Raw genomic sequence first — 12,257 nt, forward strand, 5'->3', positions numbered from 1 at the left:
TCTTATTTTAGTATTTTAGGACGTTCACAAAAATAGTCTTTTAGTTTACTTTTCATGAAATTTGTATTGAGCTAGAGAAATTTATTTAATGGAATAAAATGAAATGTGATTTCTACTCACTCTTTTATTCCATAGTACAAAATAAATTAATGAATATGAAAAAATGTTTTAGTTTTCATTCCACTCACTCTTTCATTCCATAGTACAAAATAAATTAATAAAATGAAAGTAACAAAGTGAATTCATTCAGAGGGAGTAATTAGGTACTACAGTACACTGCATTGTAAAAGAAAATCAAGATTAATAGTATGCCTTAATTTACGTGCGATGAACAATGAACATGCTTGATTATTTGCTCAAGTAATTAGGTGCATAAACTATAAAACATTCTTGATTATCCATTTTTAGTTTATATGGAGTACTTTTATTTTACGCATATGTTATCCAGTTTTACGTAGGTATATTTTATCAAATTTAATTCTAATAATGCATACTAATATTCTACATATAATATTGTATTAATAACATTTTACCTTCACCAAAAGTCATTAAATTGTGACTTTATGGATCTCACTTCCAATAAATTACTGGGGATCATTATAAATCTAATAATGCAGTCACAAAAACGGGCGGTTAGAAATATGAAAACACAATAGTTGAACATTTTATATAATGATATTTTCCAATTTTATTCTATTAATGCGTAATATTCTACATATACAAAATACATTCAATATTATAAAAATGACATTTAACCTCTATAAAAAGTCACTGAAATATAATTTTATGAATCTCCCTTCGAATAAAGTATCAGAAATTCTAAATCTAATAACGCAGTCACGCAATAATTGAATATTTTATGGATATGTTGTCTAATTTTGTTCTAATAATGCATAATGTTCTACATAAAATATTATAATGATGCCAATTTACCTCCATAAAAAGTCAATAAATGAGTCTCACTTCCAATAAAGTATAGGGGATTCTAAATCTAATAATGCAGTCACAAAACTGTAAATATGAGATTTTTCCATTTGAAATTAAGAGCATTTTATAATATTTCTTAAATAAAAATATATAATCATATTTCCCCCCCAAAAGCACACCATGTGATTGTTTTTGCCTACTATAAAACAAAAAAATTAAATAGATTGACTCGACATTGAGGTTTTTTGGCATGTTTCGCCTGCAATAAGAGGAGACAATACCTTCAATCAAGGCTAGTTTGTTAATGAATGGAGTATTTCTTTAACGAAATATCCGTAACCTAAAAAATATTTGGCAAATAACTCTAGAGCAAATAAATGGTACTTTCTCAATTCATAATTTTTTAAAAACAAATAAAACATTACATTTTCTCAAAAGTAAAAATTTGTTATTTAAATCGCACATTTTGATTGACTTCTAGTCAACTCATAACTTATAAAACTAGCTAATTAAATCACAACTTGTGTACATTTTTTCGATTATCCCATGCAATTAAAATTTTTGATGAAATTTGTTATTCAAATCATAATTTTTTATTAACTTCTGGATAAATTAGAATTATTCTATATTATGATGGTCAGTTTAGATGATTATTAATTAGTTGGTGAATATATAATGACAAGTACAAAAGTTATAATAAATTTCATCAGAATTTTAATTGCATGGGACAATTGAGAAATGAAAAAAAAACTATGATTTAATTAACTACTAAGTTATGAGATTAACTAGAAGTTAAGCAAAAAATTATAATTTAAATAACATTTTTTCTTTTTAGAAATATCTTATTCCATGTGTGTTGGTCAATCACTAACCGGAATCCTCTTTCGATCTTAGTTAAAGATTCACGAAACCTAGATTAATTAATTAATCCTACATTAATATTCTTAATTCTATCTAAAACTTGTTAGTGACCAAATAAAGTTAAGGTTTCAAGATTTTTGTTGTCCCTTTTTATTTGTACTTTATAATCTGTATACTCATATTCTATTGTAAGATTATTTGACTACGCTGTTTTCTTCGTCAGACGTGGAAGACCAATTCCAAAGTTTTATTTGTTTAATTTTTTAATCCACCTCTATTTTATTATTCACAAACACCGTCACATACTCAACCATTAATAAATAATAGTATAGAATGTGCTTAGTGGAATTATCACCTACTAAATGTATCCGCGTGATAGAGTGTTTTTTTTTTAATAAAATAATTTCATTTTCCTTTGTGATTATTTCTATATATTTTAAATTGATCTTATACTATTACTTAGTTGCTCTTTAATTTTGGCTTTTAACACATCACGAATGTACTCAATCTTGATATGAATCGAATTACTTTATCAGTAAATATCATACACGTAATTAGAGATCGGAAATAAAATTAATTTCAAAAAAATGCGAATAGAGAGTGCCAAAATCACTATATTTCTTATAAAAGCATATGACCAACCTAATTAGTCAATTCCCACTGTGTATTTTTAATTCTTTTTATGTACATAATGGAGTACTTAATTTTTACATCGTAAGTAAAAGTTGTTTGAATATCTCTTTCAAAAAAGGTTGTTTGAATTTTGTGCTTTATGTTTCGGATGTATTAGTTAGTTTATACTTATAATCTTTATTCATTTACAAATTATATAGTACATTATATTGTATGGATTCGTGGTTATAGGTTCAAATCTTATAGATGATGAAAATTATGATTTTTATACATTTAAATCAAAATTGCAGTACAGTTTGAAATAAGTTTATAGCATAATCCTTCCTTACCTTATACTCCATATAAGTATTGGTTCTTATATATGATCGAATGAACAATAAACTCATGAATATATAAAAATATATAATTATATCATATTTTCACAAAAATTAAGCGTTTTCGTTTAAACCATTGTATATAGAAAGAATATTATACTAATATAAACATTAATCTTGAACATATCTATTGTTTAGAATCCAACTACTATACGAAAATGGTGCCCCCAGATAAACAAAGTAAACAAGGTCAATGTGAACTACTATATGAAAACGGTGCCCACCGATGGCAAGATGATATTTTTCTACATATTTAATTTATATCAATGCGATTAATATTCCATCTTAATGACTTCATTTATGTATATGAACGTAGGTGTGTGATCAAATACTAACTAATTTACAGTAATAACTAATAACTAATATTAATGTTGTATGTTAAAAATATCAACACAGAGACATAAATTTATCAATCTTCTTGTACTGATAAACTTATGTCTTTGTGTTGATATTTAAATTTTACATGTTGTATTGATATAATTATGTCTTTGTATTGATATTTTTAATACACAGAATTGAAAGGTATTAGTTATTACTATAAATTAGTTAGCGCACTAGCGCAACCCTATGAACGTATGTATTATTATGCATGGAAAATAGTACTATTACCGAAAATATAACTCAATCTAGTAATATATGAATAATATTAGTTCTAATAGTGATAAAATGCGAACATATATATTGTACAAACTCAAAACTCTTCAACACAACTTTAACACAATTTCAATACAATATCAACACAGTGTAAAATTTCAAGATTTTAATGTCAACACAGTATCAACATAATATCAACGCAACATCAATCATTGACTACCGTTGAAATTCTGTTGACATTTTCCCGTTGATGCTTTTTTTGTGATCTGTTGACATTTTTCAATGGTTCAAATCATAGTTTTGAGTTTTTATAATATTTAGAGTTTTCATTTGATCACATCCCTGGTGTTCGGTTTCCTAGATAAAATAGTACCAAGATAAAATCTAAGATTGAGTTGTGAGATGTTGCCTATGACTAATTGTCACATGATTATCTATCTAAGATTGAGTTGTGGGAATCAATCTCATTGACCAAATACAATATTTAATATCGAGATATAATCTTGTCAACCGAATAGGCACGTAAAAGACAATTAACTATATAGGTATTGTCGGAAGTCCAAATTTTGTAGGGCACCACAAAATTACGATTTTCATGAATTAATTAGTATCTATTTTATGTTTGAGCAGTGATAAACGTAGAGAATTTCTACATACATAATTGGATATTTTAGGTATTTTCACTTCAAAATCAGTTTATTATTTTTAATTGTTTTAAAGTAGATTACTATATTACATATCTGTCCTTTAATATAATACATCCGAAAAATTTAAATTTTCAAATTAAAGATTATAGATTTGGAAAAAGATTTGCTTTTCTAATGTATATCTATTTAATTATATCTAAATCAAATGCAAATCATTATGAATCTTACAAATAGATTCCTTCAAAGCATTTCCGTCAATTAAATGTTAGTCATATAGTTGTACAAAGAAAAAGAAAAAAATATTGTTGATATAGCTTTAAAATATTAAAATTAGTCCAAAAAATTAAAAATTATACGGAGTACTATAATTCTTATAATCAAAATCGAAAACTCAATCAATATTCATACACTATCAAATTTTCATTTATTCCCTCCATCTCTAGTAAGTGATACTCCCTCCGTCCCATGCTACTTGCACATTTCATTTTCAGACTGTCCCCAAACTACTTGCACTATTTATATTTTAGTTAAAAAAAATTATGGTATTTAATTAAGATATTCGAGTTAGTTCGTGTTTTCTTTATCAAATGTTGTCTTATTGCACTTAAAATTTTAATTAAATTACACTAATTACTCGTGTTCAAATTTACGCTGTTAAAGTGAAAAGTGTGAGTAGTATGGAACAGAAGGAGTACAATTCTTTTCCTCACGTGTATTTTGAGAAAATGATAATAAATAACTAAAGTACATTATTCTCCCACTTACTTTGTTTTTTCATCATTTAACTACTTATATTAATTTTTCAAAACACTTGCAAAAAAAATGTGTCACTTACCTTAGGATGAGTGGAGGCAAATTATAAAATACTCTATATAGCTTTAAAATATTAAATACATAAGTCCGGAACGTGTTATTATTATTTTATCAAAATTTCACTGTAACGTTCTTAAAATTAAGAATTTAATGGAGCTAAAAATTTGGAAAGTGAAAAGTTAAAACAAAATTATGAAATTCTTAAATCAAAATTGTAAACTCAATTGTTGGTATCTTTAAATCATAATTTTCCAATTTTAATTTCTTCTATGATAAACTAAAATGAGTTAGGAAGTCTAATATTTTTACAAAGAAACAGAGAAATATTAAAAATATAAATTTAAAATATTAAAGCTATGCCAAAAATTAAGAGTTTAGTTAGAAAACTGAAATTTGGAATGTCAAGTAAATTGAGCTAAGGTATTTAAATAAAAAGATATTTAATATTTATTTTTAAAATAATAATTGGACAAGTTAGGAACATGTAATTATTTTCTAACAGAATTTGCCTGTAAAATTCTAAAAAATAAGAATTGAATAATATTAAAATTGAAAAATAAAGTATTAAAATTAAATAAAGTCAGAAATAGCCAGGGTATGGTTTATTTAGTATGGTATAGTAATTATAGGATAAATAATTAAATACTTAGCTTCAAATATAAAATAAAAGAGTTAAAATATATGATTTTTTTTTATCAGGGTTCAACTATAGCATCCCAAATATTAATAATTTAATGAAATTAAAATTTTAAAAGATAAAGGTATAACATGAAAGTGTATGAAAATATTTAAAATAGAATGGTATATTCAATTAGGATTTCAATAACATATCTCAAATTTTAATGTGTTACTTCATATAGTAGTTCGAGCTTGAACTCTAATATTTTATGAAGAAAAAGTTAAAATACTAACTATATAACTTTAAAATACTATATTAAATAGATGAGTTATGAACATATGGTTATTTTTTTTATCGATGTTCGACTGTAACGTTTCAAAAATTGATAATTTGTAGAAATTAATCTTTTGGAAAGTAACGCATTCAAATCAGAATCACAAAATTTTAAAAAAAATTAAAATTGTAAACTCAGTTAGTAGTATTAAATTTTAATTTTTTTGCATATTATAGTAAATTGAACTAAGAAACCTAATACTAACCTAATACTTTATAAAAAAAAAGAGAAAATATTAAATAGAAGAGTTAAGAACATATTTTCGACTGAGGTTCAACGTTTTGTAAAAATTAAGAAGTTGAAAAATGAAAAATTTGAAAGTAAAGAGTTAAAATTAAAATTCTTAAAATCAAATAGTAAGTATTAAATATTAATATATCTCAAATTTCAGTTTGCTGCATGATATAGTAGTGAATTGAGCTAGGACCTATAATATTTTATAAAGTAAAAGATAAAATATTAACATATAGCTTTAAATTAATATGGAAGAGACGAATTAAGAATATGTGATTTTTTTTTTGGGTACAATTGCAACATTTGAAAATTTAGAATTCAAAGAAATTAAAATTTGAAAAATAAAAAATGACTATCAAAAGTATGAAATTCTTAAATATAATAATCATAACCTCAATTAGTATTAATATATTTTATATTAAATTTTAACTTGTTACATGTTATATTGAATTGGGTTAAGAATAACAAAAATTGAAATATTAACTATATATCTTAAGATAATTTGATAGATGAGTTAAGAATGTTGATAATTTTTTTTAGTTGAGGTTAACGTAATGTCCTAAAAATTATGAATTTACATAAAAGAAAAATGTAAAGAATTAAATCAAAATTATAAAATTCTTAAAATCAAAATTGTAAACTTCATTAATAAATAATATATAATATGTATCAAATTTAAAATTATTTGAATTCTTTTTTTTTGGAACTTTACTTTGAACCCCGATAAAAAATAATCAAATACTTTTTTAATTCATTTAACTAACATTTTATATATATAACTAATATTTTACTATCTTTTTAAAAATAAATTGAAATTTGAAAAATAAAGGTATATACCTTATTGAAATACTACTCCATGTATTTTGGAAATTAAGATATATTTACAATTTTTATTTTTGAAAGTAAACGTATATAGTTAACGTTCCAAAATTAGTACTCTTATAAACAAATAAATTGTTTTATGAATGTAGGAGTAAATAATAAGGTATATGAACAACTTAGAAATTTAATTAAAAATAAAATACGTATATAATATAAAATTACAAAACATCATTTCCCATTCCATTGCTTCAAGATTTTAATTTGTACGTTCATAAGATTGAATAATTGATTTGTTATAGGTAGATTTATAATAGGGATAATTTAGTAAATAAACAATATAATTAATAACAAAAATAATTGAAATAAAACTGATTTTGTCCTATTTAAAAGGTAAGGGTATTATGTATGTAGAAATTTTGTACGTTTATCTTTTCCCTTTATGTTTTAACATAAAAAACATATTAATCAATTTATTTTGAACCCTACTCAAAATAAGAACTGTGTGTAATAATATGAAATGAGTAGCACTCATGTTAAAAGAAAATGGTCCCTGTTTAATAATGAAGATTTTGGAGCCATGTCCCTTCAATTTCAATATACTCCATGTATTTTATATGGACACACAAATTTGTTTTGAAAATTATTTAAGTATTAGTCTTCTCGGTTAATGCGTAGATGCAAAGAGTTCGAAAAAACAAAATCAACAAAGTAAGTTTGGTACTTTCTAATTTAAAATAGTTAGTCATATGATCATATCTCGAAAATAGTGTGTGGCACAATTTTTCACTCTTTGAAAAGATATTGATAATAATAGTAGTATTAATTAATAATTATCATTATTATTCCTTTTTTCACTAGCTTAAATGTAAGTTTTACGAAAGATATCATTCCTTACCTTGACAGCAATATTAAACTTTAATTAAATATAATTAAGTATCGTAACATGAGGCTCTTAATTAAGTATATCCAATACAATGCAAAAAATATCATTTACCATAAAATAAAATTAATTGATTATATTATATGATATCAAGAACTAGATATTTCTATTGTATGTGAAATATGAAAACAAAACATAAAAATAGTTAACCCACCAATCACCACCATATCCTTAATTAACTTATTTTAATCACTGCAACTTAAATAATGGTAATAATATATGCTTAAATATATACTCCTAGTAAGATTAGATGACCATTCAAATCACACACACACACACACACACACAATATAGTACATAGAATACCTTTTCATCAAAGTAAACTATACTCTTAATATTTTTTTAAATTTTTTTATGTGGGGATAGTAATTATTTGCATCACCGCATTTAGTGACCAAGAAACGGACCTCTTTTTAACAAAGGGTAAAGCTAAGCATGCAAAAGGGAAAATGCTTTATCTCTCACACCTACTGTATTCTAATCATTACACTCTCTCTAAATTTTAAAAATTTTAAATGTAGGTTTGAAATTGCGATTGTTTTATAGTATACTAACATGTAACAACTATAAATACTTCCATAAATAAATTACTCCATATATTATTGATTCGGATGCTAAAATTATCAACGTAGGTAGTGATGCAGGTTTTTGAAGTGGGACATGCATCAAAAACTGTTCTTTGATTATTCATTTTGTTACACTAATAATTAAGGGACAAATATCCAAACAATAGTATCAAGAAAGATGCACATCCAGAAAGGATCATGTCACATGGCTAGCAAAACTAGCTGTGTACAGCCCATTTCCAAAAACATTCTGCAATTTCATAAACTAATTAAAAGGAATATTAATAGTATGGCAATGTCGATATTATACCCCACATTGTCTAACAAAATTGATGACAAATCACATCTTAATTCGTTAAACACTCATCCTTATTACTAATAGGTTTGGGTTGAGTCGCTTAATGTGCATTTGAGTATGTTTTTTGAAAAAGTAACGTATATAGAAACTTTGAGATAACGAAATGATAAATGGAAAAAAAAAAGTTTAGATCAAAATCAAAACTTTGAAATTGCTTGATGCATTATGGTTACTGCAAGTGAAATTGATAGCACTCTGAGTGACTATGACTATGTAAACTTTGTAAATCTAACCAAGAATACATGATCTATAAGATTACAGGTGATGCTATCGGGCCTCGAGGAATAGCTATGGTGACTTTCCATGAGACAATCGGACCAATGGAGGAAATGGACAGTTGCAACAATGTCTCGTTCGTTGACTATGCACTGCTTAGATCTGATTCATTGTATCCTTCTTCCGTATTCTTTCCATTTATTTGTGTCCGCGGTCTCTGAATACAAGAAAAGTATGGTGTTAGAGATATCAAGACGGGGGCAGGCAGGGTGTCTCGTTTAAGACTGTCTGACGGGTCAAGATCCACGAGACGGACTGCCATCCGGATCCAAACACAACAAATTACAAATATGAGTTTTTCAATAACAAGAGACGGGGTGGGGGAGGGGGGCGGGTGTTTCTGTACCCAGTCGGAGGAATCCCCAGAGCTACCACTCAAGGGTCTATGGTGCTCGTCTCTTATCCTTGTGTCTTTGCTCAGTGGAAGCAACTGCGACATGGAGCTACTCGAGCGATCGGGCAGTTCTTCAGGGGAGAGGAACGAGGTCAGGATCAAGACATCAGCATCTATAAGCAGTAATAAATCATACCATGAAAGTATAGGAATAAGAAAAGGCCAAACCTGGCAATTTCTTGTCTACGAAGAACACCACCAAATTCACGGTGTACCTGAAGCAAAATCACGCGGGCCAAAATCCATGAGACGGGTATAGGAGTTGACACATCATATGTCAGAAACCTAGCAAAAGTAGCATACATTACCATGCTACAACAACATCAACGGTGTAATGCTTACGCGAAGCAATAATCAATAAGCTCTGAGCCACCACAGTCAACCAAGCACAATTCTTTACAAATCTGCATAAAGATATATTGTAAGGAGCCATAGCCGTTTTAGGGCAGTTCGTGGAAACTACTCCTACAACAACTCGTAATTCACCTATGAATGCCATATTTATGGAATGTGCGCACAAAGACGAGAGAGAATATCATGTGGGATGAAAATATTAGATCGCCACAGCCATAAAGCACTCCGCGAGGAACTGTATAACCCAAACAGTTTCTCAGCAAACGAACAATCATAGACGCCGTTGATAATCATATTGCCATATAGGAAACAGAAAGGAAACCGGCACCTACAATTAATTAATAGAACTTCTAAAATATTATCAGGGCGAGGCAGCCTAGCAAGCTTCGAGCCCTACAACATTCAGCACAAACTTTACGTACAAATTCTAGGTATAGTCAAATGAGAGAGAAAATGAAGAAAATCTCACTTCTCGGCAGTGATAATTTGGACCGGGTAGCTGTGTCGAATAAAAAGTTATTATCCTCAGGGTTTGACAAGCCTGCAGCAAAGCATGGAAACTAAACACTTTGAAAAACGTGTTGAGCTTTGAGTATATGATTGATCATTACAAACAATAAAGAAGTTGACGACTTACAACTAAGAACGCTAGTACCCTGCACCATATCAAAACAGTAAAGATTTTCTTGCTCTTTGAGAAGAAAGGATGAAAAGTCCACTGAGTGCAGCATTGCAAATAACAGGATCAATATATTTGCACCAATAAATAAAGTTTTCCATGAAGAATTATAAGTAATTGCTGGAAAACTCACCAAGATGAAAGACAAAAAAATAATGCTAAATACAGTTTCACTCATGTAAGCTTTCTCCGGCCCAAGCTCCTACAGTCAGAGAAGTTTGTAGCATAAGAGATGATTCCTAGAAATCAGCAGAGCAACAAGAGATCGAAACAATCTACACTCACTGGAAGAAGAAAGAAGCCTAGATCTTGAAGTGTCGGACCAGGCCTATGTAAATAATGAACTCCTCGAGCTGCCAGTCCATGGATGTACTGGTATATGGAGTCACGAGAAATGTTAGATTTTACTTATCACAGACTTGAATGAAAACAATTTAGGCCTAATATATTGAATTTCTTTCAAAAAATAAACTCTCAATTTAGGTATGAGTCCAGAAGTCTATGTAGTTTCATTAGCAAGGTTCACATAATACAACAGAAAGCTGAATATACTCCGTTTCACTTCAAAAGGCCCCTAGGTCCAATGATGCCATATTAAGCCACAAATTGTTCATGGAAGTAAATACTAACAGCTTAACTACTCGTCAACTGACAGCTTAAAGATACTCAATGATGCCAGCTTGTTACCTAACATATCACTACCAATTCATTTATAACACAATATACAATGAATAGCCAAATCCAAACCAACAAAGCTAATAAATACTGGTTTGCTGCACATTCATAGCAATTTGGACAAGAAACTCTAACTTCCCATATATCTAGAGCAGAACGTTTTCTCCTATATAATCGAATACTACATGCACTACGATACTTAAACAGGGCTTAGAACAACTCTTGCATAAGATTAGAAAAAACGTCAGTTTTATGTCCTTCAAAACAACCCTGTAAGAATTTTTTAGCCAAAAATAAAACTACTATCATCAAATGGAACCATAGGAACATCACATTCTAAAAATCTTAAATTCGAAATTAAAAAAAATAAAGCCCTGTCGATTTTTTTTTTCAGCATCAGCCCCTGCATACAACTCACACATTAAGGTGGCAAATTTGGAAAAAACGACTTACTAAGCTAATTGAAATTCATTAAAACCAGTTGACAGCTCAGGAAAAAAACAACAAATTCATGGAAAAACAAGTAATTAATTCAACCAATAAAACTGCAAGGTAATTATTAACATATGATCAGATCATAAAAACACAAACAATAGGTGAAGAAGAGACCTGAAATATGAGTCCACCTAAAATATACTTCCAATTTTCACCGAGAAGAGCGATTTCTGTTGAGGCCTCTGTACAAATTCTCTTCCATAACTACACGTCCAAAATCCCAAAATTAATAAAATTAATAATTAATAAAAAATGAAGAAAAGCGAACCTTTGAAGCCTCGCGACCAATGTAAAGCGACATCTTGGGTATTAACGACGGCCAGCAGAAGCGCCATGTCACATCAAAAGCAAACCCTTTTTCCGATCAACATTCTTCATCACCAACAAATGCGATAGGAAGCGCTCATAGAAATCGACAGCCAGTTTGCGAAGAGATAATGGCGGATTTTGGTCACTTGGCAATCGGTGAAGGGATTTGGATGATCACGATTGAAATTTCCTCTCTCTACAAAACTGGTTCGTGGGGAATGTGTTTTCATCTCTCTCCCCTCAAATTCAGTTGAAGACGGAGAACAGTTGAGAATCTGAGGGGCAGACTTGGAATTACATAAAGTGGGTTTAAAATAAAATTCAGTTTTAAAACCATAATAAAAATAAATTGA

The 12,257-nt window shown here is 28.3% G+C and overlaps 1 protein-coding gene across 2 annotated transcripts; it reads right to left on the reverse strand.

Annotated features, from left to right (window-relative positions):
- Positions 1 to 8,855: 8,855 nt before the first annotated feature.
- On the reverse strand, positions 8,856 to 12,166 carry LOC125219211 (phosphatidylinositol:ceramide inositolphosphotransferase 1-like). 2 transcript variants are annotated; one of them, XM_048121124.1, is made up of 12 exons: positions 11,864 to 12,166; positions 11,710 to 11,777; positions 10,711 to 10,797; positions 10,559 to 10,627; positions 10,384 to 10,464; positions 10,216 to 10,287; positions 10,079 to 10,139; positions 9,879 to 9,981; positions 9,701 to 9,796; positions 9,561 to 9,607; positions 9,345 to 9,463; positions 8,856 to 9,155 (listed from the first exon to the last, which is right to left on the reverse strand). In XM_048121124.1, exons 1-12 carry the CDS (start codon positions 11,928 to 11,930, stop codon positions 9,084 to 9,086), a joined length of 942 nt encoding a protein of 313 aa, XP_047977081.1. In that variant the 5' UTR covers positions 11,931 to 12,166; the 3' UTR covers positions 8,856 to 9,083. The 2 variants fall into 2 exon arrangements, with proteins under 2 accessions (XP_047977081.1, XP_047977082.1); XM_048121125.1 differs by having other exon boundaries at positions 11,710 to 11,799; positions 11,864 to 12,164.
- Positions 12,167 to 12,257: the final 91 nt, after the last annotated feature.

Source organism: Salvia hispanica, chromosome 4, assembly GCF_023119035.1.
Source record: "Salvia hispanica cultivar TCC Black 2014 chromosome 4, UniMelb_Shisp_WGS_1.0, whole genome shotgun sequence".
NCBI classification, from domain to species: Eukaryota; Viridiplantae; Streptophyta; class Magnoliopsida; order Lamiales; family Lamiaceae; genus Salvia; species Salvia hispanica.